This window comes from Elgaria multicarinata, chromosome 10, assembly GCF_023053635.1.
Source record: "Elgaria multicarinata webbii isolate HBS135686 ecotype San Diego chromosome 10, rElgMul1.1.pri, whole genome shotgun sequence".
NCBI classification, from domain to species: domain Eukaryota; kingdom Metazoa; phylum Chordata; class Lepidosauria; order Squamata; family Anguidae; genus Elgaria; species Elgaria multicarinata.
The window spans coordinates 234,043-254,283 of record NC_086180.1 but is presented as its reverse complement, the minus strand read 5'-3'; the positions used below and the strand labels follow the sequence as shown (position 1 = coordinate 254,283).

Below are 20,241 nucleotides of genomic sequence, written 5' to 3'. Positions count from 1 at the left end.
GATAGACTCATCAATGAATTGCTTTCCTGCTTACATTATAAGAACATCCAAAGAGCCCTGCTGGATCAAACCAAGGGTCCATCTAGTTCAGCATTCTGTTCACACAGGGGCCAACCAACTGTCAATCAAGGACCCACTCTGGGATTATCTCTTCTCGATCATCCCAGAGGGCAGGACACGGAATAATGGGCTCAAGTGACAGGAAGCCAAATTCTGGCTGGACATCAGAAAAAACTTCCTGACCATAACAGTGGAAGCCATGACCTAGGGAGGTTGTGGGCTCTCCCACCCTAGAGGCCTTCAAGAGGCAGTTGGACAGCCATCTGTCAGGTATGCTTTAAGGTGGATTCCTGCATTGAGCAAGGGGTTGATGGCCTTATAGGCCCTTTCCAACACTACTATTCTATGATTCTAAGCAGGACACAGGTACAGCAGCACCCTCCCACATATGGGAGGTCCACCACTCTGCCTCTAAGATCATCTTCTTGGCCCGCCGCTCTGACCATGTCACTCCACTTCTGAAATCTCTTCATTGGCTTCCAATTCACTCCAGAATCCAATATAAACTTCTCCTGCTGACCTTCAAAGCTTTTCACGGTCTAGCTCCTGCCTATCTCTCCTCTCTCATCTCACACTATTGCCCCGCTCGTGCTCTCCGCTCCTCTGATGCCATGCTTCTCGCCTGCCCAAGGACCTCCACTTCCCTTACTCGGCTTCGTCCTTTTTCTTCTGCTGCCCCTTACGCCTGGAACGCTCTTCCAGAACACTTGAGAACTACCAACTCAATCACAGCTTTTAAAACTCAGCTAAAAACTTTTCTTTTCCCTATAGCTTTTAAATATTGAGTTTGTTCTGACTCTGTACTGTTAGCCTCACCCTACCCGGTGCCAGTTTACACTTCCCTGTGACTGTTTGCATTCTCTTTCCCTCCTTGCTGTTTACTACAACTTTATTAGATTGTAAGCCTATGCGGCAGGGTCTTGCTATTTACTGTGTAATCTGTACAGCACCATGTACATTGATGGTGCTATATAAATAAATAAATAAATAAATAAATAATAATAATAATAATAATAATAATAATGTTCCTCACCAACTGCCGTATATAGGTTTACTGCTTCAGATACTGGGAACATTGGTGAGAAGCATTCTAAAAGCTGGATGTCTCGGTCCCAATCAGCTCTACTGGTGGTGCAGCAAAAGATGCATCCAGCCAGGTCAGTAAAGCCCAGGTGCATACTTGGATTTGCACCCACTACATGAATGGAAGGATGCTGATTTGTACAGATCTCCTTTGCTGGATTGGAGCAGCTGAAGAACAAGTCTTGCTAAGAGAAGCACAGCCTTGCTTCTGCAAAGGAAAGTTCCATCTCACCAATGACTTAGAATTTGAATTTCTGCCCCCTTTGATATTAGCATGAGGTCCTGAACCTTTGTACATGCTTGTGGCAGAAATTAGGGCTGTGCAAACCACCACCACCCAACTTGTCTCAGAGGCTGTTTTGGAGGCTTCAAAATGGCCCCAATTCGACTTGGGCTGCCTCGGGGCTTGCCCGTCTCACTTCGGTACCAAAGCCAAAGCAAGATTTGGGGCCTGTGAAGCAATCAGGCTTTTGTGGGGTTCTTGGGTAGTGACCACACAGAGGCAAACCCAGGAAAGCCATGGGCAAGGCCAACCAGGAGTCCATTGGTTGGCCTCCCTCCCTCCCAAATCCAGAACCGCTGCCGCTGCTGCCAGGACTTACCTTCACATGAGTCCTCTTCTCTGAGAGCCAAGCCATGATTTAAAGGTAATATCATGGTGGCTTTCTTTTTTAAATAGCTCCAGGGTCGCAAACTAAGGGAAATTGTCCTTTACTGCAGAAACAAGCCCAGGGAGAGCATAGGATCCCCCCCCAATTGCAGCTCTCCCCTACACAGGTGTCCCCCACACAGGTAAGCATTTTGCTGGGAGCAGCCACCCCCAACACTAGGGCAACAGCACCATGTTGGCATAGATCTGCTACCCCAGTGGTGCAGGAGGAGTCATGGTCTCCCTTCCCAGCGGGCACAACTCAGGAATCAGTTTGCCCTGAAACATCTCAAGGGGTCTTGGCAAAACATCTGGGGCTTCTTAGTTGAGGGAGAAGACGGACGGGGGTGGGGGTGGGGGTGGTTGATGCCTTAGGAGCAGCCCGGAGAGTCCGGTCAGAGAGGCATTTGTTCCTCACACTCAGGCTGCGCTTGCTTAGAGCCACCCAGCTAAAGTGACAGGGGACAGCAACAGCACAAGGAGAATGATAAGGAAGGACTTCACATGGGGCACATGCATGCGCGGGGGGGCGGGGGGGTACAAAGCCCAGCCCCACAATTATTATTATTTTCAAATGGTGAATATCAGCCCAGAGTGCTCAGTGTATTCAGTGGAAGAATCCCACCCGATTCCCATTCAGGGGCTGCCAGTGAGTTGGCGGGCGGTCGCGGTGGGGGTGGGGCGTGGGGTGGACGACGATCCGCTTGACGGCCCGTGGAAGCAGAACGTGCTGGATCGGGGCCACGGGCGCCCGTCGAGTCCCAGGGTCTGTTTCCCAGCGGGCCAGGCAGATGCCCCGAGCCGGGCAGGAGCGCAAGAGCCCCGCCCGCCGGCATCCCTCCCTCGCTCGGGACTGCCGGAGGCAGTCCGCGGTCATCACGACGAGGAGCCATCGGCCGCCTTCAACTCCAGGGAACCACCAGCCAAAGCCAGGGAGGGGCCCTCCAGAGGAAGAACCCCCGCCCCAATACAGCCCAACAGCTGGGGCTGAATCCCCCTGGGGGGCCAAACGGAGGCCTGCCAGAGCGCTCCCCCCCCCCGAACTCCCGCCCTCCCCGACTGCCCCTGCCAACTTCTCCCGTCGGGCCTCATCTGCGCGGAACCGCCAGCCGGGCAAAGAGCGGCGACCGGACGGACGGACGCTCGCCCACTGGCCTGCCCGTGAAAGCCCCCCCCCCCCCGGCCCGCACCCCGAGCCCCCATGCCGGGCACGCCCTCCCTCCAGCCGAGCAGAGAAGGGGCTGTCAGACGCCCCCCCCCCCAAAAAAGTACCCTCTTCTCAGCTGACCTTTGCGGAGCCGCCGCCGCTGCCGCCCTCTCTCGCCCCGTCCGAGCCGCTCCCAGGCCAGGCGACGAAGGGGCCGCCCCGGCGGCCTCTCCTTCACCCCGCCCCCAGCGTCGCGGGCCGGCTCGGCCTGGCCGGGGCATCCCAGGGCGCGGCCCCCGAGGGGGGGGGCGCCTGGCGCGAGTCTGCCTCGGTCGGCGGGCGCCCCCTTGGGGCTCTTTGCTCGGAGGAAGCCCCTCGGAGTCGCGCGGGACTTGCTCCTGGGTGGCTGGGAGCCCGCGGGCTTCACGCGAGACGCTGGCTTGGAGGGGCCGCGCAGCCACCGCCAACGCCCGGCTTCCTTGGAGCCTGGGGACATCTGCCCTTCTTAGCCTGGTGGCCCCTTCTCTTGCTCACCGAGAACTTTCCTCTGCAGCTCCTCAGAGCCCAAAGACGAGGGTTCACTTGGAGTTGCCAGCACACACACACACACACACACGTCTTTCCCCATCATGGGCTGCTGCTCCCTTGACCTACTTTGGCCAAGTTGAGCAGCACAATTTCCCTGGAGGAAGAAGACAAGAGGCTGCGCAGGCACAGAGCGGGGCCGCGGGCATTTCTCCGCCTTCTCCTTGTGGGGCCCGGCTGCTTCCTCGCCCTTGCCACGCAGACAGCCCACCTCTTAAGGGCAGGGTGCCAGTCGTGGCGCTCCTCCTGTCCTCGGGGTCCTGACTCCCACCCAGGGCCTCTGCCCGCTCCCCCTCCTCAGCCGCTTCGGCACTGATCTCCGGGGAGATGAAATGGTCAGCAAGGCGGGCCAGACTGTTTTGCACCCTAGGCAAGGTGAGCTACTTGCACACACCCGCACACCCAAATTGCCAACTTTGATTCAGCTGTTCAAGAAGAGTTTCTGAACTATTATATTTTCCGTTTATTATGTTTTTTTCTTAAAACAGCTAATTTGTATAAAACTGTGGCCCTTAAAGGGCAGTACTGTGCCCCTCTGAGGTCTGCGCTCTAGGGGGCTGCCTAGTTGGCCTAATAGTAGTGCCGGCCCTGAAGGCAGGGCGGGGCGGGTAGCCGGCCTTTCGGCTTTAGCAACGCCGTCAGGGCAGGTGAGGTCTCCTGCTCCCCTTGTTATCGCGTCTCTGTGGCCGGAACGATTTGGGCATCTGACCTGGGAAGGCCTCAACCCGGTCGCCTGCTTCATCACTGGCTTGGCAGGCTGGAGCACAGCCCTCCTCTCCCGGCCTGGGGATTTCCTCACAGGTGCCTCCACCAGGGACATGCTTCTGCTCTTGCGCCTACCTCTCCCCACATTCAAGTCCTGAATCTCCCCCCAGCCACTGGGCCTCATCTACACCAAGCAGGGTATGGCACTATGGAAGCGGCTTCTGGTCTGTGTCAGTGGTCCCCAACCGTTGTCAGTGCACTTCAATACTGACCGCTATGAAGCAGCAGTGTGGCTCCTGCCTCTTATATACCGCATTCATAGTGTCATAATATCCTGCTTGGTGTAGATGAGGCCCAAGTTTCAGTCATGCCTATTACATTATATGTCCCGGATTACGAGTCCAACTTCATCCTGCTTGTTTTCCACACTCTGGAGCATTCTGGGTTGTATCCCCACCCCAACAGCTCTCCTGTTTATATAGGGGGAAACAATCTCTCAGGTAACTTGGTCTTAAGTTGTTTAGGACTTTATCTGTCAATAACAATACCTTCAACGAGCAACCAGTGCACCTCTTTAAGCACAGGTGTTATGTGTGTGTGGCAACACACTCCATTCAACAGCCTCGCTGCAGCATCTGCACAAGCTGCTTCTTCTGAACCACCCTCAAGGGCAGCCCCACATAGAGAGCATTACAGTCCAGCATTCTTAAAATGTACATGCCTTCTCTTGTGCCATTTAGATAGGGATATGTTGTGGTGTTCTCCATGATTACATTACAGCTAAATGAAGCTGGTGGTATCGGAGTCTGTCTTCTGAGTATTTCATACAAGATCATCTAATGTGAGTTGGAAACATGGTATCTTGTTAGTTTGTGGTTTTTTTGGACATTTATGCCCCACCTTTCTCCACAAAATAGCAGGGCCAGCTCCAGCTGAGGGACGCACAGAGGTTCTAGGAGACTGCCTCTGATCAGCCCATCTGATGTTAGTAATTGATAGCCCTACTAGTAGTGACAGGCAACTGTGCCTTTTGTAAACTGCCCAGAGAGCTTTGGCTATGGGGTGGTATATAAATTATTATTATTATTATTATTATTATTATTATTATTATTATTATTTATATAGCACCATCAATGTACATGGTGCTGTACAGAGTAAAACAGTAAATAGCAAGACCCTGCCGCATAGGCTTACATTCTAATAAAGTCATAGTAAAGCAATAAGGAGGGGGAGAGAATGCAAACGGGCACAGGGTAGGGTAAACAGGCACAGGGTAGGGAAAAACTAACAGTATAACTAACAGTCTAAAGTCCGAGTAACATCAAGTTTTAAAAGCTTTAGGGAAAAGAAAAGTTTTTAGCTGAGCTTTAAAAGCTGAGATTGAACTTGTAGATCTCAGATGTTCTGGGAGAGCATTCCAGGCGTAAGGGGCAGCAGAAGAGAATGGACGAAGCCAAGCAAGGGAAGTAGAGACCCTTGGGCAGGTGAGAAACATGGCAACAGAGGAGCGAAGAGCACGAGCGGGGCAATAGTGTGAGATGAGAGAGGAGAGATAGGAAGGAGCTAGACAGCGAAAAGCTTTGTAGGTCAACAGGAGAAGTTTATATTGGATTCTGAAGTGAATTGGAAGCCAATGGAGAGATTTCAGAAGTGGAGTAACATGATCAGAGCGGCGAGCCAGGAAGATGTTCTTAGCGGCAGAGTGGTGGACAGAAACCAACGGACTGATGTGAGAAGAAGGAAGGCCAGAGAGAAGAAGGTTGCAGTAGTCCAACCGAGAAATAACCAGTGCATGAACAAGCGTCTTGGCAGAAGAGACAGACAAAAATGGTCGAATCCTGGCAATATTATACAGGAAAAAGTGACAGGATTTAGCTACTGCCTCAACATGAGGACTAAAGGAGAGCGAGGAATCAAATATAAAGCCAAGACTACGAGCTTCATTGACCGGAGTAAGCGTAACATCATTGACAGTAAGAGAGAATGAGAGGTGAGGAGAAGGTTTAGGAGGAAAAACAAGCAAGTTTCAAATGACGATGAAGCAGCCAGGCTGAGATATCTGAAAGACATGCTGAGATACGATCGTGAACATCAGGAGAAAGTTCCGGAGATGAGAGATATAATTGTGTATCATTGGCATACAGATGATATTGGAGGCCATGAGATTGAATAAGCTTACCCAAGGGCAACATGTATAAAGAAAACAACAACGGGCCAAGCACCGAGCCTTGCGGAACCCCTACTGAAAGTGGAAAAGAGGAAGACGAGTTGCCATTAGCCAACACGCTGAAGGAGCGACCCATTAGATAGGAGGCAAACCAGTTATAGACAGAGCCACAAAGTCCAAGGTCATGGAGGGAGTCTAAGAGAAGATCATGATCAACCGTGTCAAAGGCTGCGGTTAGATCAAGGAGAATAAGAACGGAATAAAGGCCTTTAGACTTGGCAGTAAGAAGATCATTGGTGATCTTAGTAAGGGCTGTTTCAGTGGAATGCAAAGGACGGAATCCAGATTGAAAAGGATCCAGAGCAGAGTTACTAGAAAGAAAGTCAAGACAGCGAGAGTAGACCACATGCTCCAGGATCTTTGAAACAAAGGGCAACAAAGAGACAGGTCAGTAATTAGACAGAGATAGCCTATCAAGAGTAGGTTTCTTGAGAATGGGAGAGACTGTAGCATGTTTAAAAGCAGAAGGAAATGAACCAGAGGACAGAGAAAGATTAATAATATGAAGCAAGGAAGGAAGGAGAGCGGGAATAAGATTTATAAAGACCCAAGAAGGAATCGGATCACGAGAGCAAGTGGAAGGCTTTGAAGAGCGCAGTATTGTAGACAGTTCATCGGCTGAGACCGAAGAAAACGCAGAGAAATTTGCAGGAGGAACCGGCAGATGAGGAACAGGAACTGGTAGAGGAGCAGAGCTGGCCAGATCGGAGCAAATAGTTTGGATTTTAGCATTGAAAAAAGAGGCAAAGTTATTAGCAGACAGAGAGGCGGGGAGAGATGGTGGATTAGGCTTCAGAAGAGAATTGAAAGACGCAAAGAGCCGCTGAGGATGCTTAGCATTTGAATGGATCAGCGTTGAGTAGTACTGCTGTTTGGCCAGTGAAATGGCAGAAGAGAAAGAGGAGAGTACAAATTTGTAATGGACAAAGTCCGCCCAGTCCCCGGTCTTACGCCAAAGGCGTTCAGCTGCCCGGGAACAAGAGCGAAGGTAGCGGAGGAAAGAGGTGAGCCATGGTTGGGGTTGAGATGGGCGAGCTATCCGAGTTGTAGATGGAGCAAGATTATCAAGATTTGAAGATAAGGAGGAATTAAAGGAGGAGACAGCTGAGTCCAGGGAGTCAGCCGAAAAGACAGAAGGAAGAGAGGAGGCTAGAGACTGCGAAAAAGCCTCGTAGTTGATAGTTTGCAAGTCATGGCAAGTGCGAGAAGCGGGATGTGAAGGAGGAGGATTATGAGTAATATTGAAAGAAACTAGATGATGATCTGACAAAGGAAAGTCAGCAGTAGAAAAGTCCAAAACAGAGCAATTCCGAGTGAGAACAAGATCCAGACAGTGTCCAAGGGAATGTGTGGGTACATCAGACCAAAGCTTAAGATCATAAGATGAAGATAGGGAGCGAAATCGTAGAGCTGCAGCATCTTGAGGGTCATCCACATGGATATTGAAGTCACCCAAGATAAGAGTAGGACAGTTGTCAGAGAGGAAAAAGGACAACCATGAATCAAAATCAGAGAGAAATTTTGAGGACGAGCCTGGGGGGCGGTACAGAACTGCAATCCGCAGTCGCAATGGAGCGAAGAGCCTCACCACATGTGCCTCAAAGGAGGAGAAACAATGTGATGGTGGAATGGAAAGAGGCTGGAACTGGCACCGACTAGATAATAAAAGATCCACACCACCACCCCGACCCTCTGGGTGACTCGAGTGAGAGAAAGAGAGTCCTCCAAGAGAGAGGGCAGCAGAGATGGCGGTACCATGGGCAGGAAGCCAGGTTTCAGTAAGAGCAAGGAGGTGAAGAGACCTAGAGATAAACAAGTCCTGAATGATAGCACTCTTCAAATACTTAAAAGGTTGTCACACAGAGGAGGGCCAGGATCTCTTCTCGATCCTCCCAGAATGCAGGACACAGAATAACGGGCTCAAGTTAAAGGAAGCCAGATTCCAGCTGGACATCAGGAAAAACTTCCTGACTGTTAGAGCAGTGCGACAATGGAATCAGCTACCTAGGGAGGTTGTGGGCTCTCCCACACTAGAGGCATTCAAGAGGCAGCTGGACAACCATCTGTCAGGGATGCTTTAGGGTGGATTCCTGCATTGAGCAGGGGGTTGGACTCGATGGCCTTGTAGGCCCCTTCCAACTCTGCTATTCTATGATTCTATGATTCTATGACAGGGGCCTTAGAAGCAACAGAGCGACAGTTCCATAAGGAACACGAAAAAGGCAGCTGAGAAGAGGGGAGACACCGAATAGGAACTAAGTTGGGAGAGATGAAATTGGAACGAGCCATAAGGACAGATATGAGGAGAAAGAAATTAAGAGAAGAAATGAGGAGAGCGATAGCAAGTGGGCAGAGAAGTAGAACAAGCGCAGGATTCACCAGAACTAGCCTGGCCAAGACCAGGAGCAAGCAAGCAAGAAGGCAGGCACAGAGAAAAGGAAATAGATAGGATATGTAGAGGCAGTCACATCGCCAAATATTAACCCAACAATGTAGGAGAACATGTCCGGAAACAGAAGTAGCAAAGACCGGTACGAGGCTGGGGTTCTTCCTCCGAGGTAGTCGATCCGCTTGATGGCTTCGCGCCCACGTGCTCTCGGCCTGAGGCTCGTGCTTCCAGCCCCCAGAGTCCTTAGTACCTGTAAGGGGCGGGGCAGACCAACACTGAGCTTCTAGCTTGATTGAAGCAGCCAGTTCAAATTCCCTGCAGCCTCCACCCCCAGCAGCCTCCAGCCCCCAGAGTCCTTAGTACCTGTAAGGGGCGGGGCAGACTAACACTGAGCTTCTAGCTTGATTGAAGCAGCCAGTTCAAATTCCCTGCAGCCTCCACCCAGAGCAGCCTCCAGCCCCCAGAGTCCAATAAATAAATAAATGCAATAAATAAAAATAAAATTGTTGTTTTCTGCACATCTGTCCCGTTTCCGTTTGTGCTCCTGTCTTCAAAATTCCATTATCTAGGGGGTTCATCGCTTTCCCCCAAGAAGGCCTCCTGATGGGGCTGGTGCAGTTGCCGCTGAACAAACGCCACCTTCCCAGCCCTCACGAACCACGGCCCATTTCTGCCACATCTGTGTCCCTCGTCCCAGATGTTTGCAGCGCAGCCCAGGGATCTAGCCCTCTCGACTGCATGGCAGCAGACCATCCCTTCCTGTCCCCTCCAGTCTCTTCCTGGCCCATGACCTTGTACAGGAAGGGCCAACAAAGCCACCACCTGGGCCAGCAGGCCCCAGGGCCGGTGCTACCATAGAGGCCACTCAGGCAGCCGCCTAGAGCGCCAATCTAAGAAGGGCACCGGGCACAGCACTCACGCGTGTTGTCTGTGAGCCGGGCCAGCCCGAGGATTCAACTGGGCCTGGGCAGGCGAGATGGTGCCCCGTGCCCACCCAGCTGAAGCGAAGCCAGGGATGCTGGGGTGGGGGTGGGACGGCTCCACGTTCACACTTCCGGAACACACCCGGAAGAGAGACAGAGAGAGAACGTATGGGTGAATGAGGTGCATGGGGTCTTTGAGTGAATGCATGTGTTCATGTGTTTGTTTGGAGTGAGTGATGCTGAGTGTGTGTGTGCGCGCGCATGTGAGTTGGGGGGGGATGATTTGGAGGTGATATTCCTACTAAATAATCCATTTAAGACCCATAGACGTTCCTTTCCAATTTGTTTGCTATAATTGGCATGACGTATTTCTTGCACTTTAAAATAAATTTAGCAGTTTCAAGTTTTGTGCTTATTTTTTCCAGGAAACATATGTTCTTAAAAATCAAAGTTGGCATTTTGGGGGGAGTGGGTGGGTGGGTGGGGTGAAAATAGCTCGCCTTGCCTAGGGTGCAAAATAGTCTGGCACCGGCTTTGGCAGGCCCCTCCCCTCCCCACCCAGAGCGCCCTATGCTCTGGCAAGAGGCCCAAAGCTGGCGTGAGGAGTGCCATTTGCTCCCATATAGATCAACAGGGAGGAATACTCGTGGCCGGGTGGGGTGGGGTTTTTAAAAAACCATGGCCCACAGACAGGACACATACTTAGCCCTGGTAGCTGGGGGTGGGGCAACGTTGAAATGACCAGCTCCTTCCCCACGTCCTGGCTGGGCTCATTGGGAGAGGGGGAGGGGAGCAGTGGGAATCCATCCAGAATCCAGGCCTGGCCCAGTGGGCAACGACACACTCCCCAGAAAGGGGGCATGCAGAAGGCACTTCTTTCCCTCCCTCCCTCCCTCCCTCCTTCTGCCCCCCATCATCTGAACCTGTGCTCTCCTGTTTTACAAGTTCAGTTGCAATGGCATCCAGCCTGCTGCTGCTCCTTCTCCTCTGGCATGGGGGGCTCATCATGCTACTACCTCCAGTTCTTGTCGGCCCCCACATGGTTTGCTGGCTGGTCTGGCTGACAAGTACCTTCTGGTGGGGAAATGCCAGTTCTCCTGCCAGGGCGGTCCCAGCTGGTCAAGGTTGCTTTTACATTCCCATGCTTAGCTTCTATCTATCTATATCTATCTATCTAAATTAAATTGTGTCATGTTTTAATATTGCTTCGGTGTGTTTTGTTAGAGACTAGACCTGAAAACTTTTAATTTGTATTTATGTGTCCCACAGCCAGCCAACCAGCCTCCCTCGCTCAGGAGCTGCGGGATACATGTGCAGCTCCCCCGTGTGGAGAACCAGTAAACTACAGCTGGCAGCTTCTCAGGGAAGAACCTTCCAGGCCCACTGTGGCCACCCAGGCTGGCCGGTGGATCCTCCTGGACAGGAAGGCAGACTAAAGGGCTTCCCTGCACAGCCTTCTTGGAAGAGCGGCAGTGGGGCCTGGTGGGTGATCCAGCACCTTTGGTTGTTACGCAGTCCTGACTCTTCGTTTGCCCCAAGGCTCCTGAGTGATTGGGCCAGGTGTCCAACTTTACATAGGCCGGTCCTCTGTTTTGGAGGTGTCCTCTATTTGACGGCTGTCTAGGCCAAGTCTGGTTGGAAACTGAAGCGCCATCAGGAGAGGGAGCAGCAGAGGCTGTGCAGTCACCCAGGCACACTCCACCCTTGGATGGCAGGCTGGGCAGGCCAGGCCCACGGGCCGCCCACTGGCAGCATCACCCACCAGGCCTTTGCGTTTCTACTTAAATAATAGGTATTTCTGAATTTGCACCCATACATTAAAATTGGTATACAAATTGGTACCCTGCTTTGGGGGCAATGTGTTTCCTTTTTTATTATTGTATATTTCTATTTATAGCTTTTAATTGTATATGCTTTAATTTAGTAAAGCTGCCTTGGGGCCCAGTTTTGGGCAAAAGGCGGGATGATTAATAATAATAATAATAATAATAATAATAATAATAATAATAATAATAATAATAATAGGCAGCAATGCAGATGTGGCCACCTTACTCCTGGCTCACCTCAGAGTGCTACCAACAGCCCAGCTGCCTGTGAGGTGGGCTAATCTGAGACAGTGACCAGCCCATGGCAACCCCGCAAGCTTTATGGTTGAGTGGGGATATGAACCCAGTGTAACACTACAGCACACTGGCAGGTTAAGAAGACTGGAAAAGAAGACACCCAGGGGTGCAACAGCTCTGTTCTGAAGATGCGCCAGCTGGTGGGCGACAGGATTTGGCAGAAGTCCTACTATGCCAGCAGAACGCCACCGTCACGAAAAATGGGCCTGAGGAACAGCAGAAGCAGGGCAGCAGAGCCATGGGAGGCACAAGGAGGGGGCAGGCTGTGGTATCTCAGGGCAACTCGGGGCTGTCCAGGTGTTTGGGTTGACAGCTCCCATCAGCGCTAGCGAGGGATGCTTTAACGTGGGTTGCCGCATTGCGCAAGGGGTTGGACTGGATGGCCTCATAGGCCCCTTCCAACTCTATTATTCTGATTCTATGAGAGCCTCGCAATGAAGCCGCCCCGTTGTCGCGGGCGTCGCATCTGGCCTCAGCACCCGCCGCTGCCCTGCACCGAGGCGGCCAGAACAGCCCCGACGGGCCCCGTGCTGCGCTCTCCCCTCTTTCAGCTCCAGGGCCGGGGAGGGCGGCACCGAGGCCTTGGTGGGCGGGGCCGAACACCGCCCGAAGGGAACGGGAAGCGCCTCTGTCGCGAACTTCGCCGACAGTGGGGGGGGGGGAGCCGCAAAAGGAGGGGGCCCGGCCACCTGGGGACCGAAGGGGGACCGGATTTGGCCCGTGAGTGGCAGGTCCCGCTCCAAACGCCCGCTCTACGTGAATTCAGCGGCCCTTACGGCCCTACCGGCATGCATGCCTCCATACTGGCGTGATGCGGAGGAAGAGGGATTAAGCCAGGAAAGCCAGGGCTCTCTGCCACTACCCGTCCTCCTCCTCCGCTGCTCTCGGCTACCAGCACCCACGCGCGAGCGAGGCACTCGGCACATGCTCAGAGGCGGGCGGAAGGCCGGCTCCGCTCTGGCACGGTCTCCCCTGAGCCTCCTTCCTGCCCCTCCCGCTCTTCCTCCTCGGCGGGGCGGGGCCTGGGCCGCGCCTCGAGGAGCCCCGCCCCTTTCCGAAGTGGCGGCAGCGGCGGATCCGGAGTGGCTCCCCTTCGCTTCCTCCGAGCTGGGCTACCTCGCGGGCCTCGCCCGAATGGACCCCCCGGTCAAGGAGGGGCCACTCCTGCTCCAGCAGCCTCCCGGGGCGCTGCGCCTCGGCGCCAAGGTAGGCGAGTCCAGCGCGGGGTGGCCCTCGCCCACCCGCCCGCGGGCCAGGGGAAGTCGGGCTCCCGGAGCCGCGAAGGAACGGACGCCGCCGCCGCCGCCGCTTCCTTGCCGAAGGGGCGGGGAGGCAAAGGAGGTGCCGGGACCGAGGAAGGGAGCCGGGGTCGGTCTGTGCCTGCCGGGCCAGGGCGTCTGGTCGGGCAGAGCGACGCCGCGGGCTTTGCCACGAGCCCGGCGCTTCCGGAGCTGGGAATCGCCCCGACGGTGCCGGGGTGGATCACATACGACCCCCTCCTCGCTCCCCCCTGCGCGCCTTCTGCTGCACCGCAAAGTCCGAGGACGCACTTTAGCGTTTGAACTCCGCCGCCCCCCAAGGGCGCCAGCGGACTCCGCCCCCCTGCGCCGGAGCCCCCGGGCCGCCTCTGAGCTGCCAGACGCTGGCCGGCGGCTCCCTCTGGCCGCCAGCCGAGGAAGAGAGGAAGGAGCCCTTGGCCCGGGCTGCGCCCAGGGACATGCCGCCCGCTGCGCGCACTCGCCCTGCGCAGACCCCCCTTTCGCAACAGGTGGGCTGGCCCCAGCTGAGGGAGCGGAAGGGGCCCGGGCGCTCGGCGGGGGGGGGGGGGGCAGGAGCAGGGCGGCGTTCCGCTTCGAAAGAGTGGCAGGAGGAAGAAGTGGGGGCCTTGAGTGACGGCGCTGACACAGAAGTGGAAAGCCTGGAGGGGCCACGCAGCCAGACTGCCCGCCTCTCGGGTGGCCGTGGCCCGCCCCTCTTGCAGACTTCGCCTGCGGCTCAGCGCGGACTTCCACTTAAGTAAGTCGCGGAGGGCCTTGTGTCAACGGCGGAGTTCCGCGCATGTTGCGCCTCGGTTCCTCAAGTGGCGCGCCGCTCCTCAGCCGAGGCGTCCCGTGCGCTTCTGCTGGGTCAGGTTTTTCCCAAGTACTTGTGCAGCAGTCTTTCGACCAGCCGGACTGAGGGCGTCCACAGCAGGCCAGCCACGACGTTCACTGCTTGTGAGACAGGGGTGGGAGGGGTTCTTGGTGTCTCTCCCCAGCCACGGGCCTGTGCGCACTTTCCACGGGAGGGGGGGGCGTTCATGGGCTCCAGCTGCGGCTGCCTTGGGAGCGTGTGTGTGTGTGTGTGTGTGTGTGTGTGTGTGTGTCTGTCTGTCTGTCTGTCTGTCTGTCTGTCTGGGTACTTCAAGGACTCTTCTTTGGATGACCCCACCCACCCCGCACGTCTCCTCGCCCTATCAGAGGCCCTTGGAGGGGCAGATCCGAGGTATCCTGTGCCCCCAGGAGGCCCTTTCCGGGGCTTAGGGTTGCTCCTGTTGTTTCAAGATGCCGAAGAGGGCCCGGGTCTTTGTCCCCCGGAAACGCAGCCTGCTCTTCAGCCATGCCACTGCCAGGTGCTGCTGCCTTCCTGTTGGAGAAGCCAGCCTGGACTGTGCATTTGGGCAGTTGCAGCGAGGCCCGTAACTGGCCTCTTAATTTTTCAGGTGTTTTCTGGGGGGCTTTTAATGAAGGATTGTAATGCTGGACTCTCAGCAACCTGCTGGCATTGTCCATGCAGGGAGCCCGTTTGGCCAGTCAGGAGCCCATGGTGTGAACTGAGTTTTGACCGTGCAGAAGGCGACTCCAACCTTCCCTTCCAGAGCGGCTTTTGCTCTACAGTTTGGACTTGTGTCGCAGTCGGTGGGAGTCGGTTGTAGCATCTTCTCCAAATCCTGGGGGTCTCATGATAGGCTTGTTGAGCCCTGAATACTGGGGACATGATTGAAATCCTGAAATCCAGCTCCGCCTGCTGTCTTGAGGAAGTTGAGCAAGACTTTGGAAATTAGCACTTCGTGTCCCATAAGCGCCCACCAGGGCAGGCTCTGTGTTTTTGGCTGTATTCGGTTCTACGAGGGCCCGAGCTGAGTGGGGCCACATCTGTGGTGGGAATCCAACTTCCTTCCTCCTACGGAAACTCTCCAGTGAGCAGCAGCTTCACTTATCCTGTCGGCTCTCCCTGAACTCGTGGCTTTGGCCTGTGTCCATCTTGCCAACCTGGATTAGCAAGATGGAGTCAAGTAGGGCACAAAAATGAAAACATGTAATTCATAAGAACACGAGAAGACCTGTGCTGCTGGGTCAGGCCCAGGGTCCATCTCGTCCAGTGTTGTGTTCACACAGGGGCCAACTGGCTACCTGTGGAAAAAACCACAGGTAGGACACGAGAGCCACGGCAGCCCGCCCACCCCCCATACTTCCCAGCAACTGCCCCTGACACTGGAGGAGCATAGAGCCATCAGAGCTAGTAGCCCATCCAGGGAGGAAGGACGTTGTCTCTTCATCCCAAAGAGTGTAACAAAAGCTGAAAACAAAGACGCGACCCCACCACAGAAAAACTAGTGAAGCAGCCATGAAAAACGCAAGTGGGGTTTCTACCCTGCCAGCCGGCCGGCGTGCCAAGGCTTCTCCCCCAGGCCTCCTTGCCAGGTGGGGCCTGCCGTGGCTCTCGGCCAAGGGAACAAAAAGGCCGTAAGTTTCCCAGCTCCAGCCTTGGCCCTGATTGCCCTCTGTGATCACCCGGTGAGGGTTCAGGTGTTTTGGAAGAGGGGGCTGTGCGGGGTTCGCCTTCTGCTCTCACCGGCCGCGTCTTCTTGCAGCGATGGAAGAAGAGCTGGTTCGTGCTGTACCCAGCCAGTCCCCACGGCGTGGCCCGCTTGGAGTTCTTTGACTGCAAGGAGGGGGCCACAGTGGCCGACAGAGTCTGCACCAAGCGCCTGGACAAGAAGATTGTGCGGCTGGCGGACTGCGTGAGTGTGGCTCAGGCTCCAGACTGCAGCACCAAGGAGGGCCTCTCTGCCTTCCGCCTTGAGACCAGCGAGCGCACGTATGTCTTTGCTGCGGAGCCCCAGGAAACGGCTGAATGGGTGGCCAGGCTCTGCGAGACAGCCTTTCCGGTGAGCGGGCTGAGAGCAGTGGCCAGGAGGCCTTCCTGGGAGGGGGCCGGCAAGAGAGGGCAGTCGTCCTTGCAGGGGCACTGGAGGTTCTCAAATTGATCTGCCTTGGATCGCAAGTGGCAATGCCCCAATTCACACTTTGGCTCTCATCAGTTTGTGCTGAGGAGGGTAGCGCTCCGTGGCAGCGGAGTGGCCACGCCTGCAGCGAAGCCCCATGGTCATCTCTCCCCCTTTGCTGTTCTTCTAGCTCTTGGCACCAGAAGGGTCAAGAGGCATTGGCCGCCACCCCTGACCCTCACACGCTCTGCCGAGGCTTTGACAGCTGGGGGTGGAAGGCAGAGGCTGCGGAGTGAGACCCCCCTTCTTCTCTCAAGGGTTGTAGTCTCACACTCTCATCTCTCTCTCTCTCTCTCTCACTGCAGGGCAACCCTGGCAAGATGGGCCAGCCTTCTGCTGAGCGAAGTGGAGAGCGGGCCGTGGAAATGGCCATGAACGCTATTTATTACTCGCGAGAGGAAGGTAGGCCTGCTGTGACAGTTGCGGCCATGGACAACCCAAGCAGTCCCTGGAGGAGGAGGGGAGAGTAGGCCGGCCGGCCGGCCGGCCCCCAGGAGCCATGGCTGCAGCAGGGGCCGCCTGTCCCAGCGTCAGAAGCACGCTTTGGCTCACGGGGACTGGCCTCGAGGAGCTCCTGATCCAGGGAGATCTGGGCAGCGGAGGGAGCGCTTGGGGCGGGACACTGGGCTGGGCCCCAGGTCCCCTCCTGCTCTGCCAGAGGCGAGAGGTGTGTGGGCATGCAATTGCGGGGAGGCGGGACAGCAGGCTCTGGGAGGCCCCTGCGCTGACTCTCCCCCTTTGCCACAGTGAGTGAGTTCTGGGTGACGGTGCAGAAGACAGAGGCAGCCGAGCGTTGCAAGCTGCAAGGGGTGTACGTGCTGAAGGCCTCTCGGGACAGCCTCATCCTTGGAGATCCCCACTCCAACCTGCCCCTCTTCACGTGGCCCTATCGCCTCCTCCGCAGATACGGCCGGGACAAGGTTGGTGCAGTGGGGCAAGAAGGGTGTGTGTGTGTGTGTGTGTGTGTGAGAGAGAGAGAAGTGGTGGGGTGGTAGGATGGCGTGGGAAGGACGTGGGTGGGGAGAGCCTCTCTGCCTGCCTGCCAAGACCCCCATCCTGGGAGCTACAAAGATGGGGCAGGGCCTGCTCAGGGAGGAAAGGGCCCCAGCCCCATGGTTCATGGGGCACAGGGGAGGCTCACAGCCTGCGAGCGGTGGGGCAGGTAGGGCGCAGCTGCCTTCGAGCACATCGGGCGGAAGGACTAAATAGCAAGCGGAGCAGTTCCCCTTCTGGTGGGAGGAGCAGCAAGAGCCCTGCTTTCCCTCAAACCCAGGGAAGGTCCGAACGGCTGCTGGGAAGGGCGGCCCCATCAGCTTCCGAGTGGGCTTGGAGTCCAGGCAGACCCAAGCTGGGGGTGGGTCTGTTCCGCCCCCGCTGTTAGGGGTGGGTGGGGAGCAGCTCTTGCCTGCCATCTGGGCGGGAGCTCAGTGCGACTTCTGCCCTGCAGGTGATGTTCTCCTTTGAAGCCGGCCGGCGCTGTGAATCGGGCCCTGGGAACTTCACCTTTGAGACCAAGCAGGGGAATGAGATTTTCCACGTCGTGGAAGCTGCAATCCAGGCTCAGAAGGCCCAGGTGGAAGAGAACCGGCAGAGCAGCTGCTCCTTGGACTCCGAGGCCTCCGGCGTGGCCCAGATCCAGAGCACCATCGCGAACTTGCTCAGCCTGGAGGGCGAGGGGCCTGCTCCCGAGAGGCGGGCACCCAGAGCCATGCTCGCTGCCAAGCTCAGCTTCGCTGCGGAGGAGAAGGAGGTGGCCGGCAGCCCTCCATCGAAGGGGCAGAGCCTGCGCGAGCCTCTGGCACCGTGGCCCAGCACCCCACCGCGGTCTCCGCTCCCCGGATTGCCTTGCCACCCGCAGCCCTCCGAGGACACGGCCAACGTCTACTCGGAGCCCCTGGACGCAGTCAAGGGCTCCCGCCCCCAGCCAGACACCCTCTACGCTGACCCCGTGGACAGCAGGCATGACGGTGGGGCAGGCAAGGCAAACGCTTGGCCCCAGAGCGCCCGGCTGCTCTACGAGCAAGTGGGGCCCAGCGGCTGCCAGGGGCCACCACGCGGCACAGCCCATATCTACGACGAGCCGGAAGGCCGGGCCCCATGGCCGGCCCCACCTCCCGCCGCCATCTACGACGAGGCGCGCCTCCCTTGCGAGGCCTGGCGGACGCAGGGCCGGGAGAGCCAAGCGGGCTACGAGCTGCCGTACCTGCCTGGTGCTGGAGATTACGCCGTGCCGGCCTTCCACCAGAAGGCAGGGCTCAAGGCTCCCAAGCCCTGCCCGGCCCCGAAGCCCCCCCGGGCCCACAAGCGGTCCCCTCAGCTGGGCGGCACCAGCGTGCCCCGGGCTCCTTCAGCGCCTGACGGGGACGGGCCGAAGGACGGCTCCCGCAACAGCAGCAACAACAACAACAACGACAAGAGCCGCGAGGCGGTGGGTCCCCGGGAGCCCATCTACAGCCGCGTCTTGAAGCTGCCCCCGGTCCCAGCCAGCCGTTCGGGCCACGAGCAGTCTGTGGATGAGAGCCGGCCAGTCTCTGTGTATGAAGACCTGGGCGAAATATGAGGGCAGCCTGGAGCCAGAGCGTGCCCCCCCCCCCAGGCGAGGGGGGGATCTCGTGGTCTCTGGGGTCCTGAGGAACTAGAGCGGGGCGGCTTTGGGCCAGCGCACGGTGCTCAGGCTTGCACTGCCGCTCGAGCGCAGCCGGGCTTCATGACACACACACACCGGCCCCCTGCAGATGGCAGGATGGCCTTTGGAAGGTATTTTTCTACAGAAGTTTATTTTGATATTAAAGCCTTGCTTTCTAGTGGAGCTGCATGTGATGCGGTGGGCCGGGGCGGGGGGGACGGGAGTCCTCCTGGCTCCTGTTTGCTCAGGGCTGTGCCGCCTGGGGCACGCAGGGACGGCTGGCGCCGCCGCCGCCTTGTACAGCACTCTGCTGGCCTTTAGAGTCTGCGCTGGGAGGGCGTGATTCAAGAGTAGGACTGCCCTGCTTCCATGGCGTTTTCAAAGCACAGGGACCAAGGTCCGCTGCCTAAGGCTGCACCCGGCCCTGGGTACATTGAGCCCAGTATTCCCCACACTGACTGGCAGCAATGGCCTGTGCTCCAGCCCGGCCTTTCTCCAGCCCTGCTGCGCCTCCCCCCCAACCCCCCGGGCTGTTGTCCCTGGAGAATCCTGATGCAAGATCTCCTTCCTTCCTTCCGTGCTTTTTGAAGTCTCGTAAAACACCCCCCTTCCTGCCAGCTGAGTAAACGGTGCCTGAGGTCATGGTCCCTGGTTGCGCCCCACCTGTTTCTTTGGGGTCCCAAGTGTGGGAAAGCAACAGGCTTGTGGAGCAAAGCTCCTGTCGTCTGTGACAGGGGCGGCAGCTGAAGTGGGGCTGCCACAGCTGTTACCTGTGCTCAGCCCTGAGCCTCCTCAGCCTGGGTCTGAGCCATTTCCCCTTCCAAGCAGAGGGCGGCTTCTCTTGAGTGTCTGGCTGGCCACCCTCTCCCCTGGGCATGGAAGTGGCCCGAGGGAGAGGCAGCTGGGCCGAGCAGGGCCTGGCCAGGAAGGTGGTGGCGGAGGAAGAGGAGGAGGAGGAGGGTCGTCTAGCCAGCCTGCACTTCAAAGCACTCCTTAAAAGCCAAGCTCCGCGGCGGACAGGGCCGGTCTAGCCAGGGGAGGCCCCACCACCAGTGCTGGCAGCCAGGGCTCTGCCTGGCCTCAGGGGGAGCGAGCGAGGGGCTCCTGCCCACAGGGTTTCCTGCTGCTGGTCCCGAGCATGATGAGGCCCCAGCCCCCGCTCCCCCCAGACTAAGTTGTGTTATCTATTATGCTATTGGGATCTCAGGGCAGCATGCAGATGAAATTGAGCTTGAGCTGGAGGTGCAGGCGAGGGCGTGCGGAACTACAGCCGTGCCCCCCCCCCATTGATGCGCTACTTCCTCCTCTGTGGGCTGCTGCAAGAGGGCCGGCCCAGAATTGCTTCCCCCTTCTACAGCATGGGGGGAGGGGGGCTTGAGAGATGCAAGAGTCGGGGTGGGGGAGGGTGCAGAGGGCCTGGAATGGGGAAGAGCAGAAGGAGGCCGGGTCTCAGTCGG

General features: G+C 56.8%; 2 protein-coding genes across 4 annotated transcripts in view; one reads left to right on the top strand and one right to left on the bottom strand.

Annotated features, from left to right (window-relative positions):
- Positions 1-3,094, bottom strand: part of LOXL3 (lysyl oxidase like 3) — a 281,633-nt gene extending 278,539 nt beyond the window's left edge. For 2 of the 3 annotated variants that reach the window (XM_063135829.1, XM_063135831.1), the window contains exon 1: positions 3,065-3,093. The gene's annotated coding sequence lies outside the window, so the exon portion shown is untranslated. Of the gene's footprint in view, positions 1-3,064 lie in introns of all 3 variants that reach the window. The other variant, XM_063135830.1, reaches the window with a different exon arrangement.
- Positions 3,095-12,943: 9,849 nt separating this feature from the next.
- On the top strand, positions 12,944-18,959 carry DOK1 (docking protein 1). Its single transcript, XM_063135229.1, has 5 exons — positions 12,944-13,097; positions 15,745-16,041; positions 16,464-16,560; positions 16,906-17,078; positions 17,606-18,959. The coding sequence occupies exons 1-5, from the start codon at positions 13,026-13,028 to the stop codon at positions 18,716-18,718; spliced, it is 1,752 nt and encodes a 583-aa protein (XP_062991299.1). The 5' UTR covers positions 12,944-13,025; the 3' UTR covers positions 18,719-18,959.
- Positions 18,960-20,241: the final 1,282 nt, after the last annotated feature.

What these genes read in the sequence shown, in the direction of transcription:
- DOK1 (XM_063135229.1), top strand. Translation starts at nt 13,026, where the DNA reads ATGGACCCCCCGGTCAAGGAGGGGCCACTCCTGCTCCAGCAGCCTCCC. An exon ending in TCTGCGAGACAGCCTTTCCG is followed by an intron (nt 16,042 to 16,463) that starts GTGAGCGGGCTG and finishes CTCTCACTGCAG; the next exon opens with GGCAACCCTGGCAAGATGGG. An exon ending in TTATTACTCGCGAGAGGAAG is followed by an intron (nt 16,561 to 16,905) that starts GTAGGCCTGCTG and finishes CCTTTGCCACAG; the next exon opens with TGAGTGAGTTCTGGGTGACG.